General features: G+C 46.2%; 1 protein-coding gene across 2 annotated transcripts; it reads left to right on the plus strand.

Annotated features, from left to right (window-relative positions):
* Positions 1-830: 830 nt before the first annotated feature.
* On the plus strand, positions 831-18,940 carry Mobp (myelin associated oligodendrocyte basic protein). 2 transcript variants are annotated; one of them, XM_032911154.1, is made up of 4 exons: positions 831-935; positions 6,033-6,109; positions 18,078-18,287; positions 18,498-18,940. In XM_032911154.1, the coding sequence occupies exons 3-4, from the start codon at positions 18,082-18,084 to the stop codon at positions 18,802-18,804; spliced, it is 513 nt and encodes a 170-aa protein (XP_032767045.1). In that variant the 5' UTR covers positions 831-935; positions 6,033-6,109; positions 18,078-18,081; the 3' UTR covers positions 18,805-18,940. The 2 variants fall into 2 exon arrangements, with proteins under 2 accessions (XP_032767045.1, XP_032767046.1); XM_032911155.1 differs by lacking the exon at positions 6,033-6,109 and having other exon boundaries at positions 841-935.
* Positions 18,941-19,075: the final 135 nt, after the last annotated feature.

A 19,075-nucleotide genomic window follows, 5' to 3' on the forward strand; every position in this document is an offset into this window, starting at 1 on the left:
TAGAGCACACAAGATGACCTCTCCACCGCTGCCGGATTCTCTCCTTTTTCTTTTTTCTGATTTCTTTTTTTCTTTTTTTTCCCCTCTTACAGCTTTGTCTACAGCAGAGCCTCTCTAGCCCTGTGGCTTCCTTAATCCTTTGGATTTAGTTTATAACCCACATAGCTCGAGATACATTGTAGCATGACATTGTAGTGTTTGATCTGAGAGCTAATACTAGTCATTATAAATTTGGCATATAAAACCCGTGTTTGCCAGTGGCCTGCTATCAAAGGAAGTCAGGATTACCAAGTAAATGGCAGCCAAGGAAACTGGTGTAATAATACTTGAGAGCATATAGTTGATGCATTGTGGAAAGATGTAAGTGTATCCCTCCATGTCTCTAGCACAGCGGGCTCAAGGCCATTCTGTGGGATGAGCCGGCATTGATATGGAGGACTTGGCATGGGTAGAGTGGGGTAGAGTGATGGGGGAAATGGACCTTGGAGAAGGGTGAGGCTTTGCATGGAGTGTTGATTATGTGGTGGTGGGATGCTGGAGTGAGCGTGTTGGTTACGGTGTGGATGCTGGGTGGGTGCGTGCCTGTGTGACGCGCCTTTAGCTTTTGTTCAGATGTTTCTTTTACTCTTTGTCTTGGCCTTTGTTCCGTCTTTGTTGGCCTTTGTTCTCTCTTTGTTTCACTCTTTGTTTCAACTTTCTTTAGCTTTTGTTTGGTCTTTCTTTAGCCTTTTGTTAAACTTTGTGTGGCCTTTGTGTGGCCTTTGTATAGCTTTTGTTGTAAAGTACATCTTGGCTGAGGACCCATCAAAAACACCTTCTGTATTGAAAACCCAGACGTAGAACCTCTCCCTATATATTCCACATGTACTGAGGTTGCCCAGCTCCACCAGGGCCCGCTATCCACAGGAACCTTTCACAGCAGCCAATACCTGCAGGTAAGAGGATCCCAGAGGCTCTGGTTCACGCTATACCTCACATGGGAAGGGTGCACACTCCTGTGTGTCACAGGGGAAGCCTGTCACGATGACAGTTGGGGGAGGGAGGACAATGGAGACCGAAGAAAAGAGAACAGTCGTTTATTCTGATCTGGGCAAAGGAAACCTCAGGAACATTCCTCTTAACATCCTGGATTTATCTGCTCCTGGAAAGGCCTTGGTGTTTCATGCTTGGATACCTTTGTTGTTGGAGAGAGATCAATGGTGTTATTGGTGTTTTCCCTAGTCCCGATTTCTTCTTTTATTGATTATCATGACTTAAAAATGAGTTTTTGTGGGGTTTCCCTCCTCTCTGAGGATTTCCAAACAGTTACTTGTTAATGGGGAAGAGAGAGGTTGTCTTTAGTTAATGTAACCATGTAGCACTGCAAAGTTGCCCACACTCCTAGCAACAGAATGGGTGCATGCTTCTGTAAGCAACCCCAATGAAGCTCACTGGATTTTAACTCTTCCCCCTAAAAAAAGAAAACCCCACGGAAGTAGAGGGGAGGCTAGTTGGGAAGTGTGGGGTGGCGGCAGGGGGTCTTCAGGAGCAGGAATAGACAGAGAGAAGGGATGTGACTGGAATACATTATATGTGTGTGCAAAAATGTTGCAACAAGGAGTTGGGGTTTTAGTTCAGTGGTAGAGCGCTTGCCGAGCAAGCCCAAGGCCCTGGGTTCCGTCCCCAGCTCTGAAAAAAAGAAAAAAAATGTTGCAACAAAACCCAAAAAATATATGCCAGCAAAAAACATTTTAAAAGGAGTAAAGTTAAAAAGAAATACAAGTGAGTTTTCTTCTCATCTGGGAACAGTTGCTTCCCTTAGACACACAGCTGGACTTGTTTGTGGGGGTGCATGGCCAGGAAGACCAAATCTTCACCCTGAGTGGAGCTGTGTTAATGCTTCACCTCATACAGAATCTCTCAGAAATCTTGGGAGTCTTCAGTCTTCGGGTGAGAGAAAAAGTAAAAGGAAGATCATGTGTCAGGGGAATGGGGCAATGCACTTGGCTAAAGTATTAGGAAGAGAGTGGAGAAAAGGTTTCAAAAGCTGTGAACAAAGCAGGGCGGCAGCCAAGTGCACAGATCTGCCGTTTGGGGAGTATTTAGGACGCAGGGGATTGCTGGCGAATGGCTCTCAAAATTGCTTCAGATTTATAGAAAAGTTGCAAGCAGAATAAGGCATTCCGGCTGGACCTAGTTTATGCAAATGCTGCTGACACGTTACCACATTGGCCTGGTCATTCTCTCTAGTGTGCAAGCACATGCAACTCACGCCCTCCTCAGCCATCCAAGACAGGCACACACCAATGATGTCAGAACGCTAACACTGAGCGTGCTGGCCTGTCATCTAAGCTGGAGGTCCCCGAGTTCATTAGTGCTCTCAGCAGCCAGTCCGGGCTCACACATCGCTTTTGGCTATCTTGTCTCTTTAGATTCCTTTAACCTGTGGGTGTGCCCAGGACAACCATTCTCTGATGAGCTTGTTGGTGTGTGTGCGTGCATGTGAGCGTGTGTGTGTGTGTGTGTGTGTGTGTGTGTGTGTGTGTGTTCAGGCATACGCATTATGAATATATATACATGAGTAGGTTTCTGAGTACATGTGTAGAAGTCAATGCACATGATTTCACCTTAGTTTTTGAGACAGGGTTCCTGTTATTTGACCTAGACTTGTTTGCTGGGATCTGCCTGTCTCCATCCAGTGGACACAGATGCTTGGTGGGATCTGAACTCAGATCCTACACTTTGCACAGCACGTAATTGACCCACTGAGCCACACTGGCAGCTTTGAAGCTGTTACACGGTCGAATCTCCTTCGGTGTATGTTTGGTCTGAGTGATGGGGTTAGGTTGGAATGATGGTTAGATCAGGTCCCAACAAACTCTTGAGCAAGATACTTCCTTCCACGGTCCCAGCATTTGTATCCAGCATAGATCTCACCCTTGCTGGGAAAACTGCCGTATCCAAAGAGTTGCCTATAGTTTGATGTGCATTCTGTGCTTATAGGATTACAGGGCTGGGAGCATAGCTGGGTCAGCAGTGCCCGTTCAGTGTGTGCAGAGCCCTAGGCTCAATCACTAACACTGCACATACTGTCTAAGCCTGTGGCACCTACCCTTGATCCCAGCACTCCGGAGGCGAAGCCAGGAGGATCAGAAGTTCAAGCTCCTCCTCAGCCACACAGGGAGGTGGAGACCAGTCTGGGTTAAAGATCCTATTTCCAACAAGAAACAGATTATGCATTCCTGTGATGAATCGTTCAGGGGTAGAAAGGGATGGTATTAAATCCCTCCTTTTTCTCAGTCAAAACCATTGGGTATCAGGGTATAGAAGGCTCAGGAGGCAGGAGAGTGTGTGGATAACACCTGACACCTGCTTCTCACAGCCTGGAATCCTACTGGGCTGGGCTGGGACTAGGTTGACTGTACCTATGGAAGTTTATACTCGAATCTGATCATGGAAGCTTTTCATTCGGGCTCTGTGGAAGAATGAGTAGGATTTTAAGGGAGCGCCTAAGATCTATTCATGGAAATTACAGAAAGTTATAAACGTGCACAGCTGAGCCTTCTCTTGCTATGAACGAACATCACGGCTGTGCGCCCTTGAGCTTAGTAAGTTCAGCAGGTTCATGACCAAGGATCTCCTGTGTGTTCCAATGCCACGCCCTCCACAGAGCTCTACTAGGCAAGAAATTAGAGCTTCAAGATGTTCCTAAAATGTGTCAAGACTTCTTATTCTCAAAATCTGTTAGCTATGAAATACTCCTATGTTCCAGGTGAGGGTGTAGGAAGAGGCCACCCTATGACCACAGCTGGACACATCATCACCCTATGACCACACATGACTATGACACTCAATGACCACACCTGGCCACACCACCCTGTGAACACACCTGGCCACAATGAATAAATCTGTCCCTGCTTTTCACTCACTAGTCTCTTTAACCAGCCTGTGAAGACAGAAAGCCATGCCTAGACTGTTTGAGCTGCCAGGGTTCAGCTCGGGTACTAGCCTTAGGAATCCTGATTGTTGTATTTGGGACATAGAAGTTACTGCATGGCTTGACAAAGGCTTTTATTTTATTATTTTATTTTTATATGTATGGTGTTTAGCCTGCACGTGTGTATGTGTACCACGGATCTGCCTGAGGTCCAAGGAGGTCAGGAGAGGACCTTGGGTTCCCTAGATATGAAGTTAAGGATGGTTGTGACTAACAAGGTTGTTGTTGGGGACCAAACCTTTATCCTCTGCTAGAGCAAACAGTATTCTTAACTGATGAGCTATTTCTGCAGCTGATATCTAATTACCTGATAAAGTGCTTTATAATAATTATATACCCCATGATGAACCATCTTGTTGTGGAAAATGGAGACACAAAGTCTCCTTTTTCTCAGTCAAAAGAATTTTGACTCAGGACATGTGAAGTCTGGGAGATCAGGGGAGTTTTGTGGTTGAGAGTTAACCTGCTCTGACCGTCTAGAAGGTGGCTGGGCTCCTGGGGTTAGACTGATCCCTTGGGTTCCGGGAGGGACTGCCTTCTGCTGGCTGAGCAGTTTATCCTGGTTCCTGCTCTTCCGGTGACCCAGAGGCATTTGATAAAAATCCCTCAGCCTTTGGTTAAAATGGAGCAGCTTCCGTGCAGCGACTCAGGCACCAGTCTCCTTAAAACCAACCTGGATTCTGTTTTTATTCTGCTAGGAGGATGCTATGGGATAATGAGACAGGGTTACAACAGTTCCCATGAGAAGGGAACCATGGGGCCTATTAATTATTGACCTATATTGTGAATCTTCCCCAGGACCCAAGTTCACTGAAAAGACTACATCCGTTCCCCTTAGGATCTGAGTCCCTTCAAGAAGACTTAGTTCCCGCATAAGGCGACTAGGGTCTCACGAGTGAATAACCCACTAAATTACAGATTCTGACTGCGGTGGGGACGCCAGACCACGGTGCTTCCTCCAACCGTGCTTTCCCCAGTGCCGAGACTATGGAGAAGTGGTTCCTCCTCATGCCTCTGTTTACCTGCTCCCACACGCAGTGTTCCGTGAAGACTCAGGTTCCCAGTCCCCACTCCACTCCGGGAAAGGTCTTGGTGCTCAGCAATGTTGCTGATTAGCTGGTGCTAGCCACTTACGGCTGTGTAGTTAACTCGGTGGCAACACTCAGTGTTATCAGGAGGAAACTAATGGATGCTGGGACTATGGCCACGTACAAAACAAATTAATAAAACACGAACAAATAATTTAAAGATTTTTTTTTTTTGGTTGGTTGTTTTGTTTTGTTTGGAGACAGGGATTCCCTGTATAGTCCTGGCTGTCCTAGAACTTGTTCTGTAGATCAAGCCAGTCTTGATCTCAGAGATCCGCCAGACTCTGCCTCTGCAGTGCTGCGCACCACCACCGCCTGACTTTTTTTTTTTTTTTAACAGCTTGCACCACATTTCATTTCTATCCATTCATCCACCCACTCAATCAACAAATACTTGTGGAGTCCCAGTGGCCTGTGCTGAGTCAGCACCTGCTGATCATGTGTGCGCGCAGCTCAGACCTTACATTTTAGTGATAACAATATAAGAATCTCATGGGAGGGGGTTGGGGATTTAGCTCAGTGGTAGAGCGCTTGCCCTAACAAGCGCAAGGCCCTGGGTTGGTCCCCAGCTCCGAAAATAGAAAAAAAAAAAAAAAATCTCATGGGAGAAAAGGTGCCCGGTAAAATCGAACTTCCTTCCTCTAAACAGCTCCCAGGAAGTTCTTCCCTGACAGAAGCCTCGGTTCAAATGCAGGCCTGTAGGCTTGCAACTGCTTTACTAAGCTGTCTCCCAGCTCTGAATTAAGGTTTTCTACTTAAATTAATGAGCTGGGTGTCACTTTTCCCCATAGTGATGAGGCGGCATACAAATTAGCATGAAATTTTACCAGTGCGTCCTTCCTCATCCCCAGACTAGCAGACAGCGGCTTTCTAGATCCATCTTGGCTGTGAGAGTGAGCCTCCGAGTATTGCAACCGTGTAGCTAGTTCACTAACTGACCAGTCTGTGCCCTATCACCTTACTTCCAGGGCAACAAAGAATCAAATGAGAGCGAGACAAGCTGGGAACGGAGTCCTGGTTGCCAGATGGGAGCTTGAAAACACAGGTACCCATCCGATCTGCATCTAAGTTGTTGCATGAATGATTACAGGTATTCAGAACGTCACAGAAGAATGGAAAATCAGCAAGAGACTGAGTGAAATAACTTCCCTCAAGCCATGCAGTGTGCTCTCTTACTCTTCCTTCCCTCCCTCCGTCCCTCTCGCCCTCCCTCCTTCCCTTTCTTTCCTTCTTTATCTTTTGAGAATGGATCTCACTACAAAACTCTTACTAGCCTGGAACTCACTGTGTAGACCAGGCTGGCTTCAAACTCACAGAGATCCTCCTGCCTCTGTCTCCTGGGCGCTGGGATTAAAGGTGTGCACCACCATGCCCAGCAGCTTAACCGCTTCTTAGAGCGTGCCAGTTATCTCCTGGTATTCTCAGTCTGGAAATAAACTCTCTGTGCTGGAGAGACCATGACCAAAGCCACCATTTGTCTGCTTACAACCCCCTGTACCACGCACAATAGCCGTCCTGTGAAAAGACTCTCTCTCAGACCCTCAGACTTCAGTCAGGGGATCATCTGTGTCTTTGTCTTAGTTTCATCTGTCTGTCTCTCTGTGGCGCTATTTTGTGCTTCACATCCCTCCAGAGTGAGGTCAGTGCAATCTTTTCCTTCACAGCTCCTTTACTCTCCAGTTAAAACAGCATTTGAAGCTTGTGCTGTGTCCCTGTGGGCTCTGCAGCTGCTCTCTCTCACTCACCCTTCTCCACTGAGGGATTTTAAGCAGGACTCTCCGCTCTCTTTCCACCACAACTCCATCCATCAACTCGACTTCTGGCAGTTTTAGGAACAAGGGACCCAACACTCCAGTGTATTAGCTGCTCTGTCTCCTACGCCCATTGCCATGCTGTGGACCTTGTCCATACTTTACCATATCAAGGCTAATGGTTAAGGGTTTCCTCTAGACCCAGAGAGCGTGCTGTCCACACTGCTGCTCCCTCCCCACTTTACCTCAGATCTTTCCCTTTCTTGTTCTCAGCTGATGCTCTCTGACTTTATGGAAGCAAGTGGTTGAGAACTTCTTCTAGCTCCACTCTCCTGAAGAGCTTTTAACCTCCGAGCATTGCTCTCCTTCTGTCTCCCCTCTTCTGACAAGGGCAGGCAGGCGTTCAGCAGCCCCCTTCTCATGTGTTTGGCATTCCAGCATGTCATTTTCCCTTCTTCTGACTGTGTTTTTGCTGTCTTCCCCTCTGTAGATCTTTCCACAAACGCATTTACATATTCACATCTCTTTCACCACACCGACTAAACAGATCAACAATCACCAAACATCAGCACCTCTCCCCAAAGGCCTCTGTGAACCACACACCCTCCCAGGACCCTCTCTGACCCTCCATTCTCCAACGTTTGGCTCCTGTTGCTTATTTTTTTTTCCTCTGTCTGAATCCTTAGTTGAAATTCCCTCAACAATCTGTCAGATGTGGCTTCTGTTTCAACCACTCCAAGGAAGAACTCTTGCTGTGGTCACCAGTCACCCCTGTGCTTCTACTAAGCTTCCCCTGGCATTATCCAAGTCAGGTGACCATTTTGAAGCTCTCCTTGCCTCTGGCTCTTAGGCTCTCACAGCTCTGAGACTCCCTCCCACTCCTCCACGGAACCTGAAAACCATAGGCTCAGGTAGAGATGTTTTTCACAACACTCAGCAAAAGCAACTTAAGGAGAGACGGTTTATCTAGGCTCCCAGTTTGAGCATGCGGTCAGACCGTCATGGCAGAGAAGGCATTGGCAGCAGGAGCGTGAGGCAGCTGGTCCCATCACATTGGCAGCAGGGAGCACAGAGATGACTGTTGCTGGCCAGCTTGCTTTCTTCTTTTTATTAATCTCGAGCCAGTCTGGGGGATGCTGCTGCCCACAGACAGGGTGGAGCTCCTCTCCTTCCTTAAACCTCAAGGAAGTGCCCTGCTGGACATGCCGGTGAGAGGTCTCCCAGGAAGTTCCAAATCCAGAGTAACCGTCACACTGTCTCTTCTCTTTCCACATTTAGCCGCCCATGTGGCCTTCGTCACCACGTTCAAACACTTTATCTCCAGCCATACTTTGTTGAACTAGAGACACGTCCAGCAGGTGCCTCAGCTGGCCGTGGACCCAGGACATGATTATCTACTCACCCTAGGTCCCCAAGGAGATTCCAGTGTCCAGGGGCTAGAGAGTCGGCTGAACAGTTAAGAGCACCGGCTGCTCTTGTAGAGGACGTACCTTTGGTTCTCGGTACCCATATGGCAGCTCACAACCACCTGTAATTCCAGTTCTAGGGGATCCGACACCCTCTTCCGGTCTCCACAGGCACTGCATGCACACGTGAACACACACACACACACACACACACACACACACACACACACACACGTCCATAGATGACATGTATAAATTTAGCTTTAAAATGGTGTGTTGTTTACGTAATGTTTAGATTACCATACTTCTTGTGTGTTTTTCTTGCTCTGTTGTAGTAACTAATGTTTTCACACCTAAACATTTGTCTAGTGTGTTTATCGGTGTGCTTGAGCCGCCAATCTTATGTTATATAAATTCCTCTCCTTAGAGACACTCCAGGCAGAGACACTGCTCATCAAGGGCTCCAGCATAGCTTGTGAGACAGTTGTGGGGGTAGCCCACACTCGTTTGTCTTTGTTGGCTAAAACAAAGAGATACAGTAAGGCATTTAACGTGGCTTTGTGTTCCCAAATGGGCGACTGCCTGAGGATACTGGATGCGGAACTCTTATTCTGTTGTGTCTCACATAGTCTCCAAATTCCTGTTGGATTTTTGGCATCTTGTGGCTGTCTGCACAAAGGCTTCCTAATTCAAAATAAATATTTGTATGGTATTGTTCATTACCTGACATTGGTTTGTCACCAATGATCATCTGCTGAATTTCCATTGTATTAATGTGTAAGCACACTCATCATCAAGGACACACATCCCTGGGGGGAGCATCCCTCTCGGGCATGAATTACTAGTCATCCGGCCAGTGGTGACACCCTTCTCTCTTCTATTTCTGCTGCAGTGGATTGCTCAGCACAGAAGCTGTTGTGTTTATTGTGTAAATCTGTACTCAGAGGGAAGCATCAGTTTCTGGCCCAAGAGATTAGCGAGAGTTAGGATGGTCTCTCTGGGAGCAGATGGATTTATTCTGCCCTGTTGATCTTTGTTTTCACAGTGTAGAGAGACACTGGCTCCATATCAGCATCTGCATCCGCCCACTCCTTCCTTGCTGGGTGACAGGGGTTCTTTGACAGCCCAGGGCTCTCTGTTTTATGATAGTTCCTGGTATAATTGTAAACAGCAGTCAGTATTGAGCTCATGCCCCTCCCCTGCACTGCCCCATGCCCCTCCCTGCCCCGCCCCTGCAAACCTGTGCCCCATCCCTGCATAGCCTGTGGCCCCCCTGCCCCGCCCCTTCCCCGCCCCGTGCCCGCCCCTGCACGGCCTATGTCCCGCCCCTGTACTGCCCGGGGCCCTGCTCTTTACCTCTTATTAGCTATCCGCTCCTCTCTTTGCTGACGTCACTTTTTCCTTATCTGTGGGCCCATCAGAATGGTTGTGACCTGCTATCCCCTTGCTGTTATTTCTTTTTGAGTACTACAGTCAAGCGAATCTGGAGATAACTGCCCGCTGGGCAGGGAACATGGGTTAGTGGGTGAAGGGGATTGTCGCTAAGCCTAGCAGCCTGAGTGTGATCCGTGGGATGCATGTAATTGGGAGGCAGAGAACCAACTCTGGTAAATTGTCCTCTGACCTGAGGCGTACACCCCAAATAAATTGATACAGTTTATTTAAAAAGACTATTCCTTCTCCACGATTTGCCTGCTTTAAAATTTTTTCACTCATAGAGTATTTTGGATTTAAAAATCCTGATTACTAAACTGGGATACTTTTACATTAGAACATTTTCTTCTACACCAGAACAGAATGTTGAACTTGTAGCTGTAAGGCATTACATAAATAAAGGTGGGGGGGTTCACACCTCAGAGAGCGCGGTGGATGGGGTTCACGTCTCAGAGAGCTCACTTCTATAACAAGCACAGCCAAGGCATGGAAGAACAGAGGAAGCCACAGGCAAGGAGAGCTCTGGAGTCACATCCAGAGTCATGCTGTCCTTACACAAAGGAAGCATGGGGATTTTATTCAGGGCATCTGCAGCACGCTCAGTTAAGGAACACATGAACGTTTTGAGTTAAGGAGTTCACTCTTGAGCATGCTCATGTTAAAGTCTTGAAACACTATTTAAAAGATTAAAGGGGTGGACAGGAACACCTCTGGGAATGACCTACGTGCACCATGCACCATAATGTTTTAGCTGAAAACAAGTGATGGTTGCTTTGAAGATGCCCCTAGATAGGAGTCACTGCTTGGGTGCCTGCCTTCCTTAGGGTGACAACACCTTCCAGTGATTTCTTTGTCTCATGAAGCAGTAGTTTTTATGATCTGTTTTCTTCCTTCTCCTCCCCTTTCTCCTTCCCCTTTTCATGTGAAAACATGTGTTAGAAAGAATATTGTCTCAGAGTTAAGAACATATTCTAGTCTACCTTGGTCAGGGGTCCTGACACCCCATTTCCTACTTCTCAGCCCTCAAGGTGGCTTGACTTCCCTGTTCTCTTAGGGTTTTACTGCTATGGACAGACACCAAGGCAACTCTTATAAGGACAACATTTAATTGGGGCTGGCTTACTGGTTCAAATGTTCAGTGTATTATCATCAAAGTGGGAGCATGGCAGCATCCAGGCAGGCATGATGCAGGAGGAGCTAAGAGCTCTACATCTTCATCCAAAGGCTGCTAGAAGACTGAGGAGGGTCTTAAAGTCCATGCCCACAGTGGCACACTTCCTCCAATAAGGCCACACCTACTCCAACAAGGCCACACCCACTCCAATAAGACCACACCCACTCCAACAAGGCCACGCCCCCAAACAGTGCCGCGTCTTCGGCCAAGCATATTCAAACCACCACATCTGTATCTCTCATTTGAAATCACGAGTCCAAAAGAGTTCAGTACACGAAGCACGTGCCTCTGCCTGGCTCACACTTCCCACCACGTGCTTGCTAGGATGTTTGCCTTGATTTTACTTAAGTATTCATCTTTCCTAGTTTTGTTTCCTGTTGCTGGAAAAAGTGAATTAGGCGGGGGGAAATTACTTACTTTAGCCCCCAAATTTCAAGTTACAGTTCATCATAGAAGTCATAATGGCAAGAGCCCAGAGCAATAAATTAATGCATGCCTGCTCTCTTCCTCTCTCTCTCTCTCTCTCTCTCTCTCTCTCTCTCTCTCTCTCTTCTTTTTGAGATAGGGTCTTACTATATATAGCTCTGGCTGTCCTGGAACTTTCTATATAGACCAGGCTAACCTCCAACTCACAGAGGTCCCCCTACCTCTACTTCCCAAGTCCTGGGATTAAAGGCCTACAGCACCACCGCCAGATACTTTTTCATTTCTTATACAGTCTGTGATCTCCTTCCTAGGGAGTGGTGCTGCCTATAGTGGGCGGGTTTTTCCACATTGCTTAACTTAATCAAGACAATCCTGCCACAGACAAGCTCATATGCCGAACACGATCTAGAAAATCCCTCATGTAGATCTCTCTCCAGGGTTCTAATTAAACTGATGATTAAAACTAATCGCCATGGCAACCACTGATCATTTTAAATTATCCCTCTGTTATAGATCATGCCACTACACATATGTGGATCTACTTCTGAACTCTCGGCCCTGTTTCCTTGACCTATGTCTCTTCCCAAGCTTACACGCTGCTAGTGTACTTCATAGTGAGTGTCAATAGTCTGAATGACAGGGATGTCTTATTATGCTTGTCTGCATGGGGATATATGTCTTTGGTGTAGTTCATAATAAATGCTAATATTTAGAAGGACACAGATCTCGCATTGGAAACTATCTTAGTTGTTCTCGGGTCTTCATGGTTTCACCGGAACTATGGGATGGCCTTGTCGGTTACATGCAAATCTGATACTGATGAGAATTACATTAACCCTTTAGATGTACTCTGCGGCATTAAGCATGCTATGGTATTAAATATTTCTCTTTAAGTTTTCAAAAGTCTTGTAGATTAAAACTTTTTAAAAATTATTTTGTGTGTCTGTGTGAGTACTTGCATGTGTGTATGCATGTGCACTGTGTGTGTGTCTGGTCACTGGAGAAGAGTGTTGTGCTCTTTGACACTGGAGTTACATGTTGCAAGCTGTCTGAAGTGGGTGCTGGAAATTGAACCCCGGTCCTTTGTCTTCAGTTGCTGAGCCGTCTCTCCACCCTTGATTATGTTTCTTAAGGTTGTCATTTATTTCATCTGATGTGTTTCTACCTGTAGATGTTCGGTGGTCTTGTGGTCAGTGTGAATTGCTTCTTTTATTGTATACATTACATCCGTGAGTTATAAATGTTTGGAGTTTGTATATTGGCCTGTGTCAGGAATCTCTTTCTAAAAATACTCAATTCGTTTGTTATTTATTTGTTATTTTTATGTGTATGGGCATTTTGTCTGCACATATGTCATTTGCACCATGTACATGCCTGGTGCCTGCAGAGGACAGAAGAGGCCACCAGATCCAACAGAGCTGGAGTTATCAAGAGATGACTGTGAGCTGCCATGTGTGTGCTGGGAATCGAGCGTGGGTCCTCTGGAAGGGCAGCCATGCCCTTAACCCCTGAGTCATCTCTCCAGACTGTGTCAGGAACCTTGTTGGACTCTCTGTCTTTCTCTTTCTCTCTCCCTGTCTTTAATGTTTGTTGAGTTTGACAGCCTCAGAATATTTTTGTATATATATATATACATATATATATATTCATGTGTGCGTGTGTGTGTGTGTGTGTGTGTCCCATGTGTGTGTGTGTAGTTGCTTATGTGTGTGGAGACCTGAGGCCAACCTGGAATCTCATTTCTCAGGACAGTGTTCACATTGTTGTTTGTGATGGAGTTTTTCCTGTTTGCATGGAACTCACTAATCGAGTTAGACTGACTGGCTAGCAAGCCCCGGGTCCCCACTGTTGGGATGACAGACACCTCGCTACACTGGCTGCTGTCCATTTATCTTTTAAAAATGTGGGTTCTAGGGCACTAACCTTAGGTCTTCAGTTCGCGAGGCCAGCACTTTTCTGACTGAGCTAACTCCCCAGCACAGTTTTTCAATTAAAACATTTGTACAGGATTTCAAACAACGCTGGGTGACAGTGCTGGTCACTGCTCCTTCCTCAGGTGTCCAACTAGGGGCCAGGCTTTCAAAACACCACATTCCATTCCCACTACAATGAGAGGTGGCCATGAGTGGATACTGAGTTTCACTGAGCAATTTCTTTTTAATTTAACTTATTAACTAATTTATTAATGACTAATCTCTGTATATATGATATGTGTGTGAGTGTGGGCATATGTAGGGTCAGAGGGCAACCTCTCAGGTGGCGATTCTCACCTTCCACCCTTTTTTGAGACAGGATCTCTTTCCTGTTCCCTGACGTGTACCCCAGGCTAGCTGGCCCAGAGCTTCCAGGGACTCTCCTGTGTCCATTTCCCATTTTGCTGTAGCCCTGCTGGGTGTTGCCAGCTCTGTGGGCTCAGGGATTGAACGCAGGTGCTCAGGCTCTACAGCGGGTGTTGTTTTTCCTGCTGAGCCATCACCCGGTCCCCAGTGGGTGCTTCCTTCCTTACCACTGGCTACATCTTCCCGTTCATCTGTTGATACAGTAAATTATACTTGCAGGATTTCAAATTGAAACTGTTCTGAAACTTAATTTACCTTAGCTAACATGTATCACAAAACGCTTCATCTACCAGACTGACAAAAACTTGAGAGACTCCGGGCTAGAGAGATGGTTAAGAGCATCTGCTGTTCTACTGCAGGGCTCCAGTTGGAGTCTTAGCATTGTGGACCACAACCCTCTGTAACTCCAGTTTCAGGGAATCGGATGCCCTCTCCTGTCCTCTCGGGGCACCAGGCATGTACATGGCGCACATACATACATGCAGGCAAAACATCCATGTAAAATTGTAAAGAAGGAATTCTTTGTGTTTTATATATATGTTGTCGTATTCTGGTATTGCTTCTCTTGCCTGCAGGTATTGTGTCTTTAGATGTGGGGTAGGTTTTGATTGTTTCAGTCATGCCAACTCATACTAATTACATAACAAGCTTTCTTTATGATGAATCCCCCTCTGACATTGATCTCGGACATCTTTGATAGGCATCGAGTTTTCTTGCGTGTGTGCATCTGCTTCTGAATTCTTGTTTTCTACTCTGTGGTTCCATTTGTCTCGCTTTGGGCCATCGCTACACTATGTTAATTTGTTTTAATTAATTAATTCGTTATAAAATATTGGGTCTCATGTGGACTGAGCTGTACTGAACTCGTTAAGTAGCCAAGGACGGCCTTAAATTTATGACACCCTGCTTCCCCGTCCTGAGTGTTGGGATTACAGCATGTCAGATTATTTTAAACTCTGGCCCTCAGGAATGCATTTCCATATATGGTATGAGAACAGTTGTTACTGTTTTTAGATTTTAAAACATTTTTACTTCATTTTTGATGCTTTTACTCATTTTTTTGAGAAGTTCACAAAATGTATTCCAATAATAATCTTTTACCTCTCCCAACTCCTCCCTGCAGCCATCAGAAACATGGAGTCTGATTTGTGTTGGCCCACTGCTCTGAGCGTGAGGTCTGCCCTTGAGAATGCCCAGTGTACCCAATGCCATTTCATGCTACCCTCTCTTGCAGTCACCAATTGCAAACAGCTTCTTGTCTGGAGGAGGAACTTCAAAAGCGTCTTCCAGTTCTCCATTCTGTGATTTGGGATTTCAGGGCATTTGCTCCTTTGTGAGTTCCACGTGGCTCTTGCACTGCCAGAGTCTCATCTGCTCTGTTGGTTCAGACTGAAGGTCTTTGTTTAAGATCCTTGCTGATTTAGTAAGAAGTGCATGGCACTTCTTTACTTCCAAAAACTTTTGTTTCTTTATGGTCTAGATCTTTTCGATTACAGTTTTTAAAATTTACTCATGTGGGGTTGGGGATTTAGCTCAGCGGTAGAGCACTTGCCTAGCAAGCGCAAGGCCCTGGGTTCGGTCCCGAGCTCTGAAAAAAAGAAAAAAGAAAAAAAAATTTACTCACGTTACTATCTGTGCAGCTTTAAATTTAGACATTTTAGTTTTTCTCTTTATTTCTGGGTATTTCAGCATTTTGTTGCTATTGTGAATATAATTTTTCCCAGTTATTTTTCCACTAATACTTCATCCCTCTGGGTGTTTGCACACTTCTTCTGTCTTTAGATTTTCTTGAATTAGATCACAAGTCAGACCACAAAGAGGGAGGAGGAATCTTTATGTATTAGGGGAAGGGAAGGTTCTGGAAAGACTCCCTAAGGAGGCTTCCTTTTGAGCAGTGTCTCACTGGGAGGTGAGCTGTGAAGTTGTTGGGTGGGAAGGGATCAGGCAGAAGCTATCTGGTGAGGTTCAAAAGTTGGAAATAATCTTATTTCTTGGGATCTAGGGACAGGTGGATTAAATTGGATTCACCTTCTCTGTGGATCTGAGCCATGATCCATAATAACTACCACACCCAGAAATAAATCATGATTACAGCTGATGCACAAAATGAAAACAATGTATAATACTTTCCTTCTCTTGCTGTGATGAAACACGCTGACCAAAAGCAACTTAAGGGAAGAAAGGGCTTATTTTCAGTTTCCAAGTCACACTGTGTCATTGAAGGAAGTCATGTGAAAGAGCTCAAGCATGAAGCAGACACTGTGGAGGATGCTGATTGTTGGCTCGCTCTCAAGCTCATGCTGGGCTAGTTTTCTTACATAGCCCAGGAGCATGTGCCTAGGGAATGGTGCTACCCATAGTGGCTTTCCTATATAGCATCAATTAGCACAATCCCTGACAGACATGCCACAGGCAATCTGATCTGGGCGTTCCATCAGTTGAGATTCCTTTCTTAGGGACTGTAGGCTGTGTCAGGTTGGCAGTTGACAGTTGAGGCTCACTAGAACACTAGACAATTGCAAACGGTTTCCAGAAACATGCAGTACTTTAAATCAAACATGGAACTCTAACAGATACTAAATACACACCAGGCTGACTTCATAGAGTTGATCACATGGTTATTCTCCATAGCTGATGCATTGAAATGAGACATCAACTTAAAAAACAGTTCATTCATTTGGATATTGACAACAGTTTGGAAATTATTGATGAGCTCAAGAACTCACCCATACAGAAAAGGAAGGGAAGCTGAAAAGATGACATTGACCTTTGTGGTGTATAGCTGGAGTTGTACTCTGTAGGCAGGTTGACACGGGATACCTCCTAGTCAAACATAAGCCTAAAGAAAAATCAAAGCACACAGCAAGTCCGTGCACAAATTGATGGACTAGGAAAAGCAAAACACAGGCATGAAAGCAAAGAGCTCACTGGTGAAGAGAAAAGGTAGATGTGTAACTCGACAAGGTCCCTTGGAGGCTTGGAGATGCTCAGGGGTTTGGGTGCTTGATTCCTATGACAGGGACCAGGGTTCAAGCCCCCAGAACCCATATGAATGACAGGTGGGTGTGGAGCACCCTGTAATGCATCTCTGGAAGGCAGTGGCAGGAGATCTTAGATCAAGCTGTCTAGCAACACCAACCATCACCTGCAGGTTCTTGGTTTGACTGAATGATCTTGAAGATCTTGTTCTTAGTTCTTATACCTTGTCAAACAAAAGACTATCTCATGGCAAGTATCAGGTAGAACGGTCATAACAGGATAATTGATCACATGGCTTTCTAAACACTTTTACGTTCATAAGTTCATAGCAAGTTTAAGGCGACGGTTCATGTCACGGATTGATAAAGTTTAAAGAATAACAGCAGAATCATTTATATTCTTTCCACTAAGGCTAGTACCTGGCTAAACACTCACCATCCATTTTCTAGCTCCACAAGTTAATTATAAGTTTAAAGCAATAGTTTTTACATCACAAGTTACCAAGGTTTTTTCAGGAGACAAATCATCTGCCTTGCATCTTATTATTTTGAAGTCTTGTATAGATTAGTCAATAATTTATTTTCCACCCTTGCACCTACAATAAACTGAGACCTTTAGTTACTGAGATAGTGGCCTCATTCCTAACCTAGAAGGAATGTTTTCCTTGATCATAAATTTGTTCCAAGCCTGTTTTCTTTTCCAAGTGCAATTAGCTAGTGACACATGGAGGTTTACAGAGCTCTATTTGCAGTTTTTATTCTACAGGGGGCATGAATTTACTTGTCTTAATTCAGGAGTTCTACAAAACCATTATCAGGAACTATGAAATCATCAATTCATCTAAGCTGCATTATTACTTGAAAGTTCATCTTCATATTGATTCTGCAGGACATCTGCCCAATAGGGTGGACTGATGCCCAGGAATCCTTAGGCTATGTAATAGTGACAGGAAATGCATATCAGCAGCAGGAAGCAATCCTGGGATGAAGTCTCTTGGCTGTGCCTCTCAGAGTGCACCCATCGCAGCCATGCAAAAACGGTGGGCTATCTCCAGTCTCCAGGAAACTCACTTGCCATAGCCTTTCTTCCTTTCTTTCTTTCTTTCTTTCTTTCTTTCTTTCTTTCTTTCTTTCTTTCTTTCTTCCTTCCTTCCTTCCTTTCTTTCTTTCTTTCTTTTTTTTCGGAGTTGGGGACCCAGGGCCTTGTGCTTGCTAGGCAAGCGCTCTACCACTGAGCTAAATCCCCAACCCCGCCATAGGCTCTTGTCATAAAACTATACACACACACACACACACACACACACACACACACACACACACACACACACACACACACAGAGAGAGAGAGAGAGAGAGAGAGAGAGAGAGCATTATTAAGCGCCCTCACCCTAGCTGTGCATCTTTGTTCTGCAGAGCAGCATCACCTGTGGCTGCCGAACAGAAGGGACTCTCTCTCACATGCTGTTTTGTGTCTCCCCTCTCCTCCCTTCATCAATGGTTTACAGTAAGATGAGTCAAAAAGTGGTCAAGGAGGGCCCCAGGCTCTCCAAGAACCAGAAGTTCTCAGAGCACTTCAGCATCCACTGCTGCCCACCCTTCACCTTCCTCAACTCCAAGCGTGAGATCGTGGACCGCAAGTACAGCATCTGCAAGAGCGGTTGCTTCTATCAGAAGAGGGAGGAGGACTGGATCTGCTGTGCCTGCCAGAAGACCAGGTGAGTGCAGGCTCTGGGCCAGGTCTACACCATATTCCCCCTGCTCCATCCATGTCACCTCCCTGTTAGGAAGGTTCTGGAGGGCGAACAGAAGGTGGGAGAGAGGGAGGGCTTTCCAGCTGTTTCCAGTTCCTGCCAGCATCCCTTAAGCGACAACAGTGGAGAGCCCGGGCTGCAGCCTCCAGCTTCTTTTGGCCCTCTCTGCACCAGCCGCCGTGCCACATCCCCTCAGAGGCCCAAGCACCAGCCAGCTGCATCCCCTGTGGTGGTCAGAGCGCCGCCAGCCAAGCCAAAGTCCCCTCCGAGGCCAGCCAAGCCAAGGTCCCCTCCGATTCCAGCCAAGCCAAGGTCCCCTTCAAGGACTGAGCGCCAGCCGCGTCCCCGCCCAGAGGTCCGACCACCACCAGCCAAGCAGAAGCCCCCTCAGAAGTCTAAACAGCCAGCACGAAGCAGCCCCCTCAGAGGGCCAGGCACCAGCCGCGGGGGGTCTCCCACCAGACCTTCTAGGTTCTGGTAACACCATCTCTTGCCTTTTGTCCCCCTCTAGCCTAAGGTCAGTAGCTGCTCTCTGCAAGTACTAACATGGGGGATCTCTCCACAGTACCAAGCCTGTGTAATCTACTCCCTGCATTAAACCCCCTCTGTTTGAAAGACCTGGCGTGGCTTCTGTTTTTCCAGATGTTACTGGTCCTCCCTTCAGATGGCCGTGTCTGTGTCAAACCACAGGACTGGAAGTCACTAATTTACCAGCATGGTATTGACTACAGTGGCAGGCTGCGTGTCTGAGC

Source organism: Rattus rattus, chromosome 8, assembly GCF_011064425.1.
Source record: "Rattus rattus isolate New Zealand chromosome 8, Rrattus_CSIRO_v1, whole genome shotgun sequence".
NCBI lineage: Eukaryota > Metazoa > Chordata > Mammalia > Rodentia > Muridae > Rattus > Rattus rattus.

Bases quoted from the DNA above. Each gene is read 5' to 3' on its own strand.
- Mobp (XM_032911154.1), top strand. From the start codon at position 18,082: ATGAGTCAAAAAGTGGTCAAGGAGGGCCCCAGGCTCTCCAAGAACCAG. The intron at 18,288-18,497 runs GTGAGTGCAGGC...TCTCTGCACCAG, and splicing joins TGTGCCTGCCAGAAGACCAG to CCGCCGTGCCACATCCCCTC.